Source organism: Podarcis gaigeae, assembly GCF_964106915.1.
Source record: "Podarcis gaigeae genome assembly, chromosome: 16".
In the NCBI taxonomy this organism is placed as follows: Eukaryota; Metazoa; Chordata; class Lepidosauria; order Squamata; family Lacertidae; genus Podarcis; species Podarcis gaigeae.
The window spans coordinates 542,999-560,761 of NC_139693.1; the positions used below are offsets into that span (position 1 = coordinate 542,999).

Consider the following 17,763-nt stretch of genomic DNA (forward strand, 5'->3'; position numbering starts at 1 on the left):
GGGGCTTTCCTACAAGAAATAACTCAGGGTAACAAAGTACCGCCTCCCATCTACACAACAGATGCTTCTTGTTGTTTCTTGGCTGGTTGCTGATGAGTTTATTCATAGAACCATAGAACTGTCGCATTGGAAGGGACCCCCAGGGCTCATCTAGTCTGACCCGCTGCAATGCAGGACTCCCGGCTAAAGCATCCCTGACGGGGACCTCTGCTTAAAGGACCTCTCCTCCAGGCAAGGAGAGTCCATCACCTTCCGAGGAAGACAGTTCCATGTCAAACAGCTCTTGCTGTCAGATAGCGCTGCCTAAAATGTTTAGTTGGAATCGTTTTGTTTGTTTATACCCCACCTTATTTCTCTGCCAGGGATTCACGGCTGCTAACAGATAAAATAAGAACAGCTAAAAAACACAGGAAGAATAAGAAGAAACATTCATTAAAAACAAGAAACATTCATAGAATTAAAGGTTAAAAGGTAAAGGACCCCTGGACAGTCAAGTCCAGTCAAAGGCGACTCTGGGGTTGCAGCGCTCATCTCGCTTTCAGGCTGAGGGAGACAGCGTTTGAAGGTGACCTGGAAACTACAACTAATCCAGAATGTGGCAGCTAGACTGGGGACTGGGAGCGGCCGCCGAGGCCACATAACACCAATCTTGAAAGACCTACATTGGCTCCCAGGACATTTCCAAGCACAATTCAAAGTGTTGGTGCTGACCTTGAAAGCCCTAAACGGCCTCAAAGGCCCAGTAGACCTGAAAGAGTGTCTCCTCCCCCATCGTTCTGCCTGGACACTGAGGTCCAGATCCGAGGGCCTTCTGGTGATTCCCTCATTGCAAGAAGCCAAGTTACAGGGAACCAGGCAGAGGGCCTTCTTGGTGGTGGCGCCCGCCCTGTGGAACGCCCTCTCACCATATGTCAAAGAGAACAACTACCAGACTTTTAGAAGACATCTGAAGACAGCCCTGTTTAGGGAAGCTTTCAATGTTTAATAGGTTATTGTATTTTAATATTCCATTGGAAGCCGCCCAGAGTGGCTGGAAAAACCCAGCCAGATGAGCGGGGTACAAATAAATTATTATTATTATTATTATTATCCACAGACAGCTTTCCAGGTCATGTGGCCAGAGGGCTAAACCGCTTCAGGCATAACAGAACACAGTGACAGAAACCAGAGCACATGGAAACATTGTTTACCTTCCTGCCACAGTGATACCTATTTATCTACTTGCACTTTGATGTGCTTTCAAACTGCTACCTAAGATCTATTAAAAACACATTAAAATCAGCTCTTTTCCGTTTAGATCTTGCCCTTCCTACCTAAGGACCCTTTCAAAGGTGTGGAAACCAGGCTAAAAATCCCCATCTCCCTCAACCAGCCCCTTGGCCATCTCAGTCGCCCTCCTCTGCATACGTCCCTGCTTGTTGATATCCTTCTTAAAATGGGTGCCCAGAACTGAACCCAGGACTGCAGGTCGGGTCTGGCCAAGGCAGTGCTATCACTTCCCTTGATCTGAGCTAGAAAGCGTTGGCCTATTGTGCTGCTTCATCACACTACTGGCTCAGACTGGATGACGCTTGGGGTCTCCCTTCCATCCCTACGCTTCTGTGAATGGGGGGGGTGGGCATTGTAGTGGGTTAAGGCTGGGCATCGAAAAAGATGCACTGGAAAGAGCATGGGTTTTTTAAATAATTTTTTTATTAAAAACTTAAACAAAACATGTTACAGAGGCACCTTGGGTTAAGTACTTAATTCACTCCAGAGGTTCGTTCTTAACCTGAAACTGTTCTTAACTTGAAGCACCACTCTAGCTAATGGGGCCTCCTGCTGCTAACGCGCCGCCGGAGCCCAATTTCTGTTCTCATCCTGAAGCAAAGTTCTTAACCTGAAGCACTATTTCTGTGTTAGCGGAGTGTGTAACCTGAAGCATATGTAACCCGAGGTACCACTGTATCTTAAAACATATCATCCTTAATTCCCATCCCCATTCCCCCCCCCTTCCCATAAAACAACCTACCCTGACTTCCCTCAGTCCCAATCTCTGGTTTCTTTATTAATGCTTTTCTCTGCATGTTACAGATTTGTATAGATCCTTAATTTGTCTAGCTGTTTGTTATCAATAAAAAGTCCAATTCACTTTGTTGCATCTTTAAATACCGTATTTTTTGCTCTATAGGACTCACTCCCCCCCCCTAAAAAGTAAGGGGAAATGTGTGTGCATCTTATGGAGCGAATGCAGGCTGCGCAGCTATCCCAGAAGCCAGAACAGCAAGAGGGATCGCTGCTTTCTCTGGCTGTTCTGGCTTCTGAGATTCAGAATATTTTTTTTTCTTGTTTTCCTCCTCCAAAAACTAGGTGCGTCTTGTGGTCTGGTGCGTCTTATAGAGCGAAAAATACGGTGCTTTGTAAAAGGTTCCCATTCTTCTATAAAGTCACGGTTATCCTTGTCCCGTAGTTTATGTGGGAAAGAGCATGTTAAAATATGACACCCCAATCTCACTCGGTGAATGTGGGGTGTTCGAGAGGACCTCGGTGTGCGGAATAATTTTCAAGAGCTGGAAAACAAAAGCAGTTCTCTGCAATTCTGCTCAGCTGGGAATCAGGTCCTGTCTCCCCAAGCCGGGAGGAGAGAGAGAAAAATACCACACGGCCCTTAATTCCATAACAGACTCATTAAGCCAAATGAGTCCACTGGGGAACCCAGAGGCGGGGGAAGGCTGCCCCAGAGGGGATGGGGCTCCTTCCCTCCCCCTGGCAACTGGGGCAAAAGGATTCTCTTCCCGGCAACAAACAAATCAGCCCTGTTGATTACAGAAATCTCCAGGCCGTGGATTGGGAGCGTTGCAGGAATTTATGTCTAGGTTGGGGGTGTATCTGCCCCTCCAGCAGACCTCATGCACATGCAGCCCACTACCAAAACCAGCACAATCACTTTTGTGATTTGTCCCCACAAAACACTTCATCACAGTTTCTTCCTATGTATTCAAAGGGCCTCTGCTGCACAATACCAAATGTAAGAATTCACTGATAAATGTATCTCTGCACTGGCTCACTGGGGAAACTTCAGAAATTCATCTAGACCTGTGAGCTCAGCTCCTCAGCAGCCCCTCTGCCTGAGGGATAATCCCTGGCCTCCTGATACCTGAGTGCCAGACAGGTAGCCATTCCAGAAATCACAAACCCAGATGAAGACAAAAGGGTGGGATGAACTTGGCTGGGAAACAGGGAAATGTAAAGATCTCTTTTGTTCCACTTGATGGGTGTTTGGTGGAGGGCAAGGGGAACCATGGGGCAGGGTCCAGGATGCTCAGATTACGGCCACCAGACCTCCCCTTTCATGATGTAACCTGATGTCGTTTGGAGGGTATAACATGGGGATTAGCAGCTAATAAAAGTTTGGGTTCTCTTTTGTTTGGGGCTTCCATCTTTCTTCATCTTGCAGTGAGTTGGAGTCCTGTCATGACAGTTTCAATAAGCCGACTGGCTGCTGTTTTGCTCTGGGATTCCTGGCTGGTGTCTTTGCTTTTTAGTCCAAGGGAGCCCTTGGATTTCTCTGTTAACAGGAGCAAGAGCGGCTCCTGATGGCTCCTGCTCCTGGACGCACAAGGCAATGGTCGCAGAACTCTGCACGTGATTATGGAGAGGCGGAAATGTTGTCTGGTGCACAAGCACAGCAAAGGAGACAAAGAGCAGCAGCAGCACACCAAGGAGAACAACAAAGCTGCCTTCTTCTCTGGAGAGGAGTTGCAAAGGCAGAGACCCACATCTGGGGCCCCACGTGGCCAGCAGGCAAGATCTAGGTCAGCCCTGAAAATGATATATAGGTGGTACATGACCCCAGTTAAACTTGCCAAAATATGCCATGTGCCAGACAATAAATGTTGGAAATGTAAGGAAAAAGAAGGAACATTCTTTCACCTCTGGTGGACTTGTCCCAGGGTGAAGGTCTTCTGGGAAATGATATATAATGAGCTGAAAAAGGTATTTAAGTATACCTTCCTTAAGAAACCAGAGGCCTTCCTCCTGGGCATTGTCGGCCAGATGGTGCCAAAGAAGGATCGAACATTCTTTTTGTACGCAACAGCAGCAGCAAGGATACTTATCGCCAAGAAGTGGAAAACTCAAGATCTACCCACTCTGGAAGAATGGCAGATGCAGCTGATGGACTATATGCAACTGGCTGAGATGACTGGCAGAATTCGAGACCTGGGAGAAGAGAGGGTTGAAGAAGATTGGAGGAAATTTAAGACTTATTTACAAAAATACTGTGATTTGGTGGAAAGTTAAGTAGGATGTTTGATCATAAATAATTGGCCACCACAAAATCGGATCGGAATGGGATGTAAAGTGAGATTAAGAGAAATTAATTTGCAGAGGACTATATTTAAATAAGTGGTTATAAAATTTGCAAATTAGATGATAAATTGCATGGAAAAAATCTATGATGATGAAAATGGCAGCGGGAGATGTGAGGAAGTCCAAAGAAGTTATGAAACTCTGTTGAGATAAAAGTAAGGTTGTTTATTGTCTTTGTACTTTATTCTGTAAAAACCCCTAATAAAAATTTTATTAAAAAAAAAAAAGATCTAGGTCAGCCCACCTCAGCCCCCTCCCCTCCCAGGCGCCCCAGACCCCAGCGTGACTCCAGACTGCAAAGCAGACAGGGCCTGAAAGGAAGAGGCCGTCCTCGGGTTTATTAAGAGGCAGCGTGGCCCAGCGGTCGGGGTATTAGACCAGGATCTGGCAGAGGGTAGGGATCCTACCTGCTCTTGCGGTGTGTGACTTGCCTTTCTCAGCCTCACCCACCTCGCAGGGTTGTTGTGCAGATTAAATGAGGAGGCGGGGAGAGAACCGTTGGCACTATTAGGGGTTCTTGGGGGGGGGACAGAAATGCCAATTATAAATAAACAGGATGCACCTCTCCAGGGAATTTCTGCTTGTGGAAATGAGGAAGGGAAACGTCAGCTGTTGCTATAGGTACTTTTCCCCCCAAATATATAAATTGAAAGCCTCTGCAAGGAATCCAGTGGCACTAATTTGCCTTATCTTTGCATCTGCTGCTTTGCATATATGTAGATAGATGCAAATAGGGGGAAGCTGGCTCATGGGGCCCCCCAGGCCGCCTCGTGACTTGCATCTGATTCCAGGGCTGGCCCTGACTGACAGCTTCCTCCTCCTGCCATTCCAAACAGTCACACGACCTTTTAATGACAAATTTCTGCAATAGAATAACTGGACTCCTCTCTCCCCCTCCCCTATTGATTCTTTCTTTCATCTCGTCCTGCTGCCTCTCCTCCCCACCCTTAAATTGGAAGCACCTCAGGGCAGAGACCTCTCTTCTTGCTTGTTCTCTACTGTGGATAAAATTCACTGTACATAAATATTTTTTGCAAGAACCCCAGTCAGTGACATGCAGAAAGTGGTCCATGAGGAATTATTCCTGTGAAGAGCTGTGCACATTAATAGCTCAGGATAAATAACTAAATAAGAATCTTATTTAGCAGCTGAGTTGTTGCAGGCCTGGGAATCTGGCAGCCCTGTCTCTCTTTCCTTCCCATAAGACACACTTTGGAACTCCCTGCCTATTGATATCAGGCAGACAGGTGCCTTCAACACATCCTTTTCGGCACCTGCTAAAAACATCCTTGCTGAGTCAAGCCTGCCCAGAGAAACGCTGCTGCTAATTTTAATCTGTTTTAGAATTTTATTTTTTTGCATGTTTTAAAGTATAGTTTTTTGGGGGGGATCATTGATTTTTGTGAACTACTTTGAGGTTGTTGAGGTTTCACAACAAAGAGCTGCATAAATACTAGGCAATAAATAAATAATATAGGCATGCAATACTTTTTTCAGGGTTGGTGTGAATAAGGATTTTTAAGGTGATGAGAAGCAGTGTCAGGGTAGAGGCTAGAAGTGGAGATTTGGGCCAGGGCGGGGGTTGGGGATTTCAGAGGCTCCCTCAACCATTCCTCATGAGGCCGCGTTCCCAGACCCCTGATCATCTTGGTCACCCTCCTCTGAACACACGCCAGCTTGTTCATATCCTTCTTAAATTGTGGCGCCCAGAATTGGACAGTCTTCCAGGTGGGCCTGACCAAGGCAGAAGAGAGTGGGACGATGACTTCCCTTGAGGTGGACACTATATTTCTATGGATGCAACCTTAGAATAGCATTAGCCTTTTTTGCTGCTGCATCACACTGCTGCCTCAAGTCAAGCTCGTGGTCTGCCAAGACCCCCAGATCCTATCCACATGTACTGAGGTCTCCATTAGTAGCCCCCATCAGGATAAAGGTAAAAGGTAAAGGGACCCCTGACCATTAAGTCCAGTCGTGACCGACTCTGGGGTTGTGGCGCTCATCTCGCTTTATTGGCTGAGGGAGCCGGCGTACAGCTTCTGGGTCATGTGGCCAGCATGACTAAGCCGCTTCTGGTGAACCAGAGCAGTGCACGGAAACGCCGTTTACCTTCCCGCTGGAGTGGTACCTATTCATCTACTTGCACTTTGACATGCTTTTGAACTGCTAGTTTGGCAGGAGCAGGGACCGAGCAACGGGAGCTCACCCCATCGCGGGGATTCAAACCACTGACCTTCTGATCGGCAAGTCCTAGGCTGTGTGGTTTAACCCACTGCGCCACCCGCCCCCATCAGGATAAGGGTCTCTAAATCTATTAAAGACCCGCACCCTGGTTCCAATGCCACTCTATTCCTAGAATCCCACAGGAGGCAATGGTGACAAATACACAGAGGAGGAGGAGGAGAGGGCTATCGAGGGCAACCAGCCACAATAGCTATGCTCAGCCTCCGCAGTCAGAGGCAGCGATTTTTCTGGATGACAGCCACTGGAAACGACAGGAGGGGAGGGCGTTTTGGTGCTCCAATCCTACTCGCTGGCTTCCCACAGGACTGCAGGGTGTTGGTCTAGATGACTCTGGGGGGTCCCTTCCAACTCTACAATTCTACGAACTGTTCAGCTACTGTGAGAAGAGTATGCTGACCTGGGGGGGGGGGGCACTGGCCTCATTCAGCAGCCTCTTCTTGCATTCTTTTCCAGCTCGTCCATGTCCTTTTTAAATTGGGCACCCAGAACTGGTTGCTCTGGAATCGTTGCAAACCCCCAAAACCCAGGGATCTTAGTGCGAAAAGCGGTTCATAAATTACAAGATAATTGTTATTAATAATCGTATTTGCTGAGCGAGCTGACAGAACCTGAGTCTTCCCCGCCCCCTCCTGCGCATTTTGCCAAGCAAAACCCCTCTTTCTCTTTCCATCTGTCCACCCCCCCCTCCTCCAAATCCTCCCAGATGTCCCTCCAAAACTCCTAGATTAGGTTGGGGGTTTATCAGGCGGCTGGGGAGGGCGGACGTCAGTCAAGCAGGTCTGGGAGAGACATTTGCAAAATGCTGGCAGGCCAACAATTCCCAAAACCCACCAAAAGGCTGATGGGAGCCACATTCTGCACCCCCCCCCCCCTGAAAACCTTCCAAGCCAGTAAATGCTTCTAGCTCGCTCTCTCTCCCCCCCCCTTTTCCGGTTCCATTCAACAAAAACCGAAACCTTTCAGCCTGGCTGAGTCAGGCCTGGATGGAAAGATCTATTTTCTAGGAGCCTTGAAATAAAGGGAAATAAATGGCATTTCTGCTGTTCCAAGACAAGACGCTTTGTACTTGGCGGGGGGGGGGTGGAGATAAAGAGACAGAAAATGAAATCGGAGGCAGCCACGCCACTAACAACGCCCCCCGCGCGCTCCCCGACTTCTTTACCAGAATGCACGAGAAATTGCACAAGATTTCGCCCCCAGCCCCCCCCCCCAGCATAAAATGCAAAGGGGAGTCTCCGCGCTCCCCTCCCCGCAATGCCTGGCGAGATCAAAGTCTTCGAGGGCGGCGCGCATAAGGAAAGCAGGATTGCAAACCACCCTCTTTTTGCAAGCAGAAAGGGGGGGGACCAGTTGCGGGGCCCCCACCCACCCAGTCCCTGCGCGCGCTCTTTCTGGCTGAGGATGCAACAATGAAGGCTTGGGCTGCCTTGCCAAGGGCGGGAAGGGGGCGCGCAATCGAGCCGCCCCCAGCCCCTCCTCACAGATGCCCAGGCCCAGCAAAAGCTTCTCCCCCCCCCCCAAGAAAAGGAAGTCCAAGCGGCTCTGCGCCCCCCCCCCCCCCCGGACTCACCGGCCAGCAGGAGCAAAAGGAGATCGGGCATCGCCTGCTTGGGAACAGCATCCATCTCGGAGGGAGGGGGCAGGCTGGACCGGGGCTGGCCGCTCGCAAAGGATGAAGATGATGATGATGATGCTGCTTCCCGGGCTCCGGAGAGGTGCGGGGGCTCCTGCAAAGCGCTCCCCGCCTGGCCACGCCTCGCCCGTCCCCCCCCCGCCTCGTGCCCGCCAGATGTGGGGAGGAGGAGGCAGGAGGATGCTCAGGGAAGGTGGGGAGGAGGAAGGGCGGGGGATCGAGCGCGCATTCGCACTCTGTGCATGCTCAGGGGACTGCCCAGGAAAGGTTGCCTTGCTCGCCTGCTTCGTAACCCGCTTTGAAGGACTGCGGATTCGTTGATCCAGATCAAAGCAGACGAAGGTGGCGGTGAAGGGACGGAGCAGGGGAACCGAGCGCGCTTTTGCACTCTGCACGTGCTCAGGGGACTGTCCCGACAGGTCGGCTTTGTATATTTCAAAAGCACTTCTCACCTGCCGTAAGGGAATGGTCATAAATATATTTTTAAAATATTTTTTGATTAGGGATTCAACATAACAATTTATCAAAAATACATCACCCGCATTTCCCCCCAATTTTCCCCTCCCCCCTTCCCCCTAAAAAGAAAGACACCCACCCCACCCGCCACAGACTTCCCTCAGCTCCTCTCTCTGGTTTCTCACCACGTTATTCTCTGCATGCTGTAAAATTGTAAAGATCCTCAATTTACCTATCTGTATATTACCAATAAAAGATTTGTGAGTGTTTATTCAAACCCTGCCAAGGAGTCCAGTTCATTTTGTTGTTTCTTAAAATACTTTGTAAAAGGTTCCCATTCTTCTTTAAAATCACAGTTATCCTTGTCACGTAGTTTATGTGTCAATTTCGCCAATTCCGCATAGTCCATCAATTTCTCTTGCCACAGTTCTTTAGTCGGGATTTCCTCATTCTTCCATCCTTGTGCTATTAAGACTCCTGCCGCCGTTGTCGCTTACATGAAAATGTGTTTTAATATCCTTGGCAGGTCTTTTCCTACAAGGGATTGGTCATAAATAGATCTATTATTGTCCATATCCCACTTTTTTTTTTTTTACTGAGACAGGGACTCAAGGCAGCATACACAAATTAACGGCGCAGCTGAAATGCAGAAGGCTAAAAACGTATGAAAGAGCATCGTTAAAAGGCAATTAAATGCCATCAAAAACAAATCTGCCAAAATGCAGATCATAAAAACAGTGTGGTGTCATTTAAAAGACCTTTATTTTAAAAATAGTCAGCTCCCAGAGGCCTCTGGGAATAAAACAGTCTTCCAAACCCCAGTTGCTGGAAGCCCCAGGAGGGGGCAAAATGCTCTTGCGCCCGGATCCTGCTTGCAGGTTTCCTTCTGTGGCGTCTGGTTGGCCACTATGAGAACAGAAGGCTGGACTAGATCCCTTTGGCCTGATCCAGCAGTCTCTTATGTTCTTGTGAAATTTGGGACCTGCATTTGCACTGGGAAGGTTTGGAAAAACGAAGAAAATTCTAATAATTAAACCAGGAGAAAGGTCCTCTTTTCCACCCTTCGGCACCCCTGATTCCCACTGGTGTGAATCAGGAAAATGGGTGCAAAGTGTGTGAGAGAGGGGCGTGCTTTTAGCTGTGGATTTAGCCAGTGCTGAGCATCCCTCTCTGATGCTGTGTGCAACCAGGCCTTGCCATGTGCAGTCTCAGAAACAGCCACTTCGTGTCGCCAGAAGCCAAACGGACGGATGTGTCTCCATCTTACAGCAGGGCCAGCAAGACACACTTCTTATTTGTTCTCTGGTTTCTTAATTACTTTCCCACCTGAGGTCCCAGGGCAGGTCATGACATTTAAGAAAAACAGTTTCAAACAACTTACAACCATTATTGTTGTTGTTTAGTCATTTAGTCATGTCCGCCTCTTCGTGCCCCCTGGACCAGAGCACGCCAGGCACCCCTGTCTCCCACTGCCTCCCTCATGCTGGTAGCTTCGAGAACACTGTCCCACCATCTCGTCCTCTGTCATCCCCTTCTCCTTGTGCCCTCCATCTTTCCCAGCATCAGGGTCTTTTCCAGGGAGTCTTCTCTTCTCCTGAGGTGGCCAAAGTCTTGGAGCCTCAGCTTCAGGATCTGTCCTTCCAGTGAGCACTCAGGGCTGATTTCCTTCAGAATGGAGAGGTTGGATCTTCTTGCAGTCCGTGGGACTCTCAAGAGTCTCCTCCAGCACCAGAATTCAAAAGCATTAATTCTTCGGCAATCAGCCTTCTTTATGGTCCAGCTCTCACTTCCATACATCCCTACGGGGAAAACCATAGCTTTAACTATACAGACCTTTGTCAACAAGGTGATGTCTCTGCTTTTTAAGATGCTGTCTTTTAATTTCAACCATTATTACTGGACAGCAACTCCTGGGAAACATCCTTGCTCCCATTCAGGCCCTTGGGGTCCCTCTGGTCCAGCCTGGCCTGGCAGCAGATTCCGCTGGATGGTTTTAAGCAGAGTTGATCCTCTGTCATGGCTCTTTGGGTTGCGATTCCTGCATTGCAAGGGGTTGGACTAGATGACTAGATTCTATGAAGCTCTCTGGGGTTTGGGCCGGGGGGGGGGGTCTTTCCTCAGTCCTGACCCTGACCTGGAGATGCCAGGGGTTGTGTTGGCAAACTTCTGTGTGCAAGCCAAGCGCTCTGTCACTGAGCGATGGTCTTGCCACTAAAAACACACACTGCCTCTAGTCCTCATGGAGGCTGACAGACAGATTTAGGCAGGAGCAAAGAAGCTGAGTCAGATCCTTGGGCCCCATCTAGCTCAGGATTTCAGTCCAGATAATGCTGGCTGGTTTTGGTTTTAAACCATAACATATTTCTAAAAGATGTTTTTGACTGTTTTTAGGCTGTTTTAACTGTTTTAGAATGCCTCTGTTTTGCTTTTAAATTATAGGTGTATTTGCCCCCCGGTCTCCTTTGGGGGGGGGGAGGAAGTTTTTCTATTTTACCTTTTAGAATATTCATTTAACTCCCCTTCTTCTCTTTCCGTGGTTCAGTTTGCATGCCATAAATCCCTGCATATTTTACAAAAACTAAACCATTCAGTAAGTATTCCATTATTTCATCCATCAAAACTCATTTACACTGTTGAATTTATCTTAATGCTGCCAACTTTTTCAGTTCCCCCATATATTCAATAAACATTTTCCAATCTTCTTTAAATGTATCTTCTTCTTGTTCTCTTATTCTATAAGTTAGATCTGCAAGCTGCGCATATTTTCCAAGTCCACCACACAGGACAGAACGTACCCTCAGCCTCCTTGCGATTCCAGCACTTCTCTGATTCAGTCTTAATTTATCACTGTGAATTCTTCTAATTGGAACTCCCCCCCCTCCCTTTTTATCTTTACAATCAAGTGGTTTATAACTTTTGGAACACAGATAGATCCACCTGCGAAACTCGGGACAGTGACCCGAGGAGACCACCGTTTTTGGCAGGTAGGGAAATGCGACTACGTTTAGTTGGCTAATATTTCCACTCGTATCTTTCCTGCTCTCCGTCGGAATTTAGCCGGCGGTTCTGTCACAACCTTGTTTGTGCTGCAAACAAGGGCCGGCCTGGAGGAGGCCGGAGATCTGGAGAAGCAGGGAGCATGTGGAGGCCCCCATCCGTGGAAGACAGTGTCCTTACAGAGACCCAGCTCATTCCTGGGCCCACGCAGGCCAGCGCTGGAATCTGAGACCCAGGAAGAGCATGTGAGGAGAGCGAGAAGCCATGTGGACTCCACATCCCAGGAAAAGCGTCCCCGCTCTGGCCATGGCAGGGCGCTCTCTTCCCAGCCACAGAGATTGAAGGGGAATGGGAGAGGCAGGAGGAAAGTGGGGCAGGAGAAGGAGGAAGGAGGCGCTGCAGGAAAGGAGATTCTGGCTAAATATTAGGAAGAACTTTCGGAGGGTAAGAGCTGTTCGACGGGGGAATGGACAACCTGGGAAAGTGGGCTCTCTTCCCCTGTAAGTTTCTCAAAAGTGATAAGGACAGGGATAAGGGGAAAAGAGGGGACACGAGTGGCGCCGTGGGTTAAACCACAGAGCCTTGGGCTTGCTGATCAGAAGGTCGGCGGTTCGAATCCCCGTGACGGGGTGAGCTCCCGTTGCTCGGTCCCTGCTCCTGCCAACCTAGCAGTTCAAAAGCACATCAAAGTGCAAGTAGATAAATAGGTACCGCTCCAGCGGGAAGGTAAACGGCGTTTCCGTGCACTGCTCTGGTTCGCCAGAAGCGGCTTAGTCCTGCTGGCCACATGACCGGAAGCTGTATGCAGGCTCTCTCGGCCAGTAAAGCGAGATGAGCGCTGCAACCCCAGAGTCGGCCACGACTGGACCTAACAGTCAGGGGTCCTTTTACCTTGACCTAAGGGCCTGCTCAATCAGGCCAACCGCCCGTCTAGTTTGAATAATTTGAATCAAAGAATCATACAAGTTGGACTTTATCCCTGAGGATCGTCCAACCCCCTGCAATGCAGGAATATGCAGCTGTACCAGATGGGGTTCGAACCCGCGACCGTGGGGTTATCAGCTAGTCCAGCATCCTGTTCTCACAGTGGCCAAGCAGATGCCCAGTCGGAAACCCACAAGCAGGATTTAAGTGCATGAGTGCTCACATCTCTTGTGGTTTCTAGCAAGTGGTATTCAGAAGAATTGCTGCCCTCCTGGCTGGTACCCAGCGATAGCCCTCCCCTCCCTGAATTTGTGCAACCCTCTGAAAGCCACCCAAGTTGGTGGCTCTCACTGCCTCTTGTGGGAGGGGGTTCCACAGGGAGTTCCAGAAGCGGCTTAGTCCGGAAGCTCCCTCAGCCAGTAAAGCGAAATGAGCACTGCAACCCTAGAGTCAGCCATGACTGGACCTAATGCTCAGGGGTCCCTTTACCTTTACCTTTATTTTTGCATAACAGGAAGCAGGATGTTGTGGGTTGCCTCCCTTATAAGCACCACGAGAGCTCAGCATCCGCCTATTGCATGTTTGGGGGGTTTGTTCCTCCTGGGCTGTTCTCCTGCCCCCCCTCATCTCCCTTCTCTGCTAAGAGATGGTGACCCTTTGGCAGCAAAGCCACATTCCTGCTTCCTTCCCAGCTGTGGGGAGGCCTGTGGATTTGTCCTGCTTATTTGTATTTATTTAGTATTATTATTATCATTTCCAAGTTCCTGGCGGGGCTGTCATGCGAGGATGACCCTGGCAGGTCCCCACCTGGGATAACATGAGGCTCTACTCCCCATGGTGAGGGGGGGGGGGCATCCCGACAGGCCCCTCCAAGCTGCTGAATTGCCTGCTGCACCAGAGAGCTGCTCCAACATCTTTCCAACCCGGAGCTGTTTGGAGGGCTGCTGGGTCATCCCACAGAGCACATCTTCCTCTGCTCAGATTATCATGGCCCCTTCCAGAGATGGATTGGGCAATCTCACCACAGCTTCCTGAATTTATTTGCACAGCTGGGGAAGGCTCTCCGATCAGCGTTGTTCATCACTGGTAAGAAGAGCCCTGCTGCTGCAGGATCAGGCCAAGAGCCCGTCCAGCCCAAGCCTCCTGCTCTCACAGGGGCCAAATGTCCTAAGAACCCAGGAACTGAGATAGACTGCCTCTGGAGCTGGAGGTTCCACAAGGACACCAGAAGAGCCCAAAGAGAAGTCCTTGAGTCCAGCCTTCTCTTCTCACAGTGGCCAGGGGTGCCCAAGAACCCAGGAATTGGCATATTGGGGTAAATTCGCAGTAAAAAGTGCTGATGAATGCTCAAAGGGACTTTAAAGCAAGCTGAAGCGTGCAAATGCGGAGTACCAAAGGTTGGCAAAAAGGAGAATCATCTAGCCTATGGTTGCCCTATTTCAAAAAGTGAAAATCCAGCACAAAAGTTGTTGAGCTTTTTGGAGATTTTGAACGTGGTTTCCCCAGACATTTTAACCGATTTTCGGATATTCCACCCAAACACTATTTCCAGATACAGTGGTACCTCGGGTTACATACGCTTCAGGTTACAGACTCTGCTAACCCAGAAATAGTGCTTCAGGTTAAGAACTTTGCTTCAGGATGAGAACAGAAATCGTGCTCCGGCGGCGCAGCGGCAGCAGGAGGCCCCATTAGCTTAAGTGTTGCTTCAGGTTAAGAACAGTTCCAGGTTAAGAACAGACCTCTGGAATGAATTAAGTACTTATATGTCATACACTGTATGTCCTGAACAGACCAAGCCAAACCCCGTGAAACTGAAATGGCCCTAGTCACCCTTTTGCTGGTTGCATTGGTGCAATAGCATCTCCAGGTCTGCTGCAGAGACGGCCCCTCGCCCCCCTCCTGACCAAATTCAAAAGGCAGGATCCAGCCTGGCGAGAAGCCGTGCCAGATCCCAGGGAGCAAAAAAGCCCCAATTGAAGCAAGAGTTCCACCATGGAGAACAGGACCGTGAGCTGCCCCAGCCCCCTCCATTGCAGAATCCCATTATTCCTCCTCTCTCCCCCCCCCCCCCCCGCCAAACCCAGCCCCTGCTTCCAAGCGCTGCACACACACACATTCCCAGAGAAAAATATCCCCCTGAATGCAAACATTGTTTTGCTTCCTGGAGATCTGGAAGAGAGTCGAGACACAATGAGGACCTCTGTCTTATTTGGGCTATAAATACGGGCACCTCGATCTCTGGGCAGTGAGAGGTTGGGGGGCCCCTCCCAGAGCAGGGGTTCCCACACTTTGGGGGACCAGATCCCCCTTGGTCCCATAAACGCACCCCCACTGCCCACCACCCTGTTGCTGTGTTTTTAAAGCATTATTCAGAATAGCGGTTTGCAAAGCCCGCTAAGGAAGAGGACAACACAAGGAAAAGTCCAAGCGTTAGCAGTTTGTTGCACATGAATTGCACAAACCACTTAATAAATTCAACAAAAAAAGTGTCAAAGTCGGGGGCATTTGCACCCCCTGAAGCCTCCTTCCCTGCTAGCGTTGTTCTCATTCATGCTTTTTATAGGGATGGGTTTATGGAAGCCGGGGGGGGGGGGGCAAAAAGGTTTAGTAAGCACTGATTTAGTCTAACCTCAAGCTCAGTGCAAAATGTACAAGGTTTTTCCCTGGAGTTTGAGGACAGTGTCCGTTCTGAAAGCAGGCTGGCAGCTGTGATTAATGCCTTGGCCGGCTCTTGCCAGGGCTCCTCTGTTCCCAAGACCAGCCCGTCCTCTCCCTCCTGGGCCAGCTCCTTGCCTTTGGGGCTGCCAGGAGGTCTGGCTGTTTCCATGGGGACTGAACCCGCACAACTCAGAGAGAGGAGGAATAAAATGCAGGCCTGTGAAGAAGAGCCAGAACTAATTTTCCACGGAGAGAAAAAAGGCAAGGAAGAGGCGACATGATGGAGGTGCGTAGAATCGCTCTAGAAAGGGGCTCAAGAGTTTCTCCCGGGACTGGTGGGCAGCCAGGGGAGCTGAATGCTGAAAGACGCCAGACAGAGACAAGAAAGGACTGCTTCAGGCGGCGCATGGTTAACCTGTGGAACTCTCTTCCACAGGAGGCAGCGATGGCCACCAACGTGGATGGATGTGAAAGAGAATTGGACAAATTAATGGAGGAGGCTATTGATGGCCATTCAACCTCTGCGTAAAGCCCTCCAACAATGATCTGAGGATTGTAGGATCTGAAGGGACCCCCAAAGGCCATCTAGTCTAACCCCGTGCAACGCCCTCAAAGGTCCTCAAGCGACCCCAACTTTCATTGGAGGTTTATAAGGAAAGAATGGGATGGTCACCTGCTGGGGATTTTTCAGGTGCGATTCCTGCATTTCAGGGGGGATGGACTAGATGACCCCTGGGTGTACCTTGCACCCCTGCAAATCAATGATTCTGTGACTCCAGGAGAGAAGGGGAACCCCTTCCTCTGTGTTTTACTCCCTCTGCCCCGCCTGGCAAGGGGGCCCAGAGTTGTGGGTCCATAGGCGGTGTGTGTGTGTCTTTTTACTTTTCCCCAGAGGCCTCTTGCGATTCTCTCCACGGCTCAAGGACTTTGGCAAGAGGCATTTAGTGTTCTCTGTGTGTCCCTGAGGCAGCCAGAAATTAGGTCCTTTCTCTCCCCCCCCCCTTGTTCTTCCTCCCTTTTTCCTACCCCCCATGCAGTTATTCCGTTCCAACAAGCCCTCCTCTGAATGACAATTGAGGCAGAGAGAATCTCTCCCCCCCCCAAAAAAAAAAATCAGGGACAGGTTGGGATTTATAATGTGGGTCAAGAAGAATCAGGGAACAGGACGGTGGATGGGCTGTGTGTCCCAGCTTCCTTCCTTGCAGGTTTTTTGGGGTGAGAGGAGAAACACGGCCCCTTTGCAGAAGGGAAGGATCCTGGTGTCTTCTCCTGGCATGGCTAGAAGACCTTGCAAGGGCGACAGGAGCAAGTGGGGCTCTCAGGGGTTTTGAGGGATGCCCTGTCACCCTCTGAGATGATGCAGCTCTTGGCTGGACCCTGTGAGAAGAGGATGCAGAGTTAGTTGGGCTCCCCTTGGGCCTGATCCGGCAGCTGAGATCTTCTGATGTTGCGATGGAGCCTCCAGGGCCAGGGCCAGTCTACCTGGGTTCTTAGGGGCTTTCAGCCTCTGCAAGGACAAGGCCCTGGACTAGATGGGCCCCCTTTGGCCTGGCCCAGGTACAGGGCTCCTCTGGTGTTACGGTGGAGCTTCCAGGTACCGAAGCAGTCTATCTGCTTAACTTGGTTCTTTGGGGCGTTTGCCACGGTGAGAGCAGGAGGCTGAAACAGACGGGCCACTGGGCTGATCCAACAGGCTCTTCTGAGGTCCTGATGTTCTTATCAAGTCATGCGCTTTAAATGTGCTTTAGATGGATGGCACAGAAACACACACACACGCGCCTTGGCTTACTTATTTGAGTGATGCGATGTGTCGCTCACACATACGCACTCCTTGATGTGGAGCTGAAACAGGGACCGGCAAACACGCAGAGGATGTTGTCTTGAGAGCGCCACGTCCTGTGCCACGCGGCTCTCTGTGTCCCCAGTGTGCACTGTGCGCTTGCCCCGGGGTCGCCATGGGCTTTGATCTCAGGAGGCGCCATCCGATCACATCAGCGTGCCCTCGAATTCCTCTTTGCGGCAATAATTGGCCCCCACTGGGCTCTGGGCAGCCTCAGCCAAGGAGGGGGAGTCCTTTACGCAACGCGGACCTGGCCTTTGCAATCCATGCGCCTCTCTCCTGCTGACGCTGCAAATCTCTTTTTTTGCAATTCTTGCTTCAAGCAGAGGAAGGATCAGCGTCTCCTGCCAGGGCAGGAAAGGAGCTGGAACCCTGGAGGGCCGGACTCCCGTGGATCTCCGGCCCTTGCTGGGTTGGTCAGCTGGTTCTTCCGTGACTTGCCAAGATCCGGCCAAGTCCCTGCAGGATCTCTGCGGGGGAAGCAGCACAGGGCAGATGTGGGGAGAGATTCAGAACGGCTTGTGGACATGCGCCTCGCTCAAAAACAACAACACATCTCCAGCTCTGCCTCTTCTCTGGGGCGGAAGGAACACACGGCTTATCTGCAAATTGGAGGGTCTGTGCTGAAAAGCTCAAGGAGACCGAAATTTTGACCTTT

The 17,763-nt window shown here is 50.1% G+C and overlaps 1 protein-coding gene and 1 long non-coding RNA gene across 2 annotated transcripts in view; one reads left to right on the forward strand and one right to left on the reverse strand.

Moving 5' to 3' along the window:
• LOC310833594 overlaps positions 1 to 4,849 on the forward strand; it is a 25,603-nt gene extending 20,754 nt beyond the window's left edge. Inside the window, exons 2-3 of the long non-coding RNA XR_014558828.1 lie at positions 3,558 to 3,794; positions 4,585 to 4,849. This is a non-coding gene — a long non-coding RNA (uncharacterized lncRNA). The remainder of the gene's footprint in view (positions 1 to 3,557; positions 3,795 to 4,584) is intronic.
• IGSF8 (immunoglobulin superfamily member 8) overlaps positions 1 to 8,284 on the reverse strand; it is a 27,223-nt gene extending 18,939 nt beyond the window's left edge. Inside the window, exon 1 of the mRNA XM_083716227.1 lies at positions 8,165 to 8,284. Within this exon, the coding sequence (XP_083572353.1) occupies positions 8,165 to 8,219 (55 nt within the window). The 5' untranslated portion in view covers positions 8,220 to 8,284. The remainder of the gene's footprint in view (positions 1 to 8,164) is intronic.
• Between the last annotated feature and the right edge of the window lie 9,479 nt (positions 8,285 to 17,763).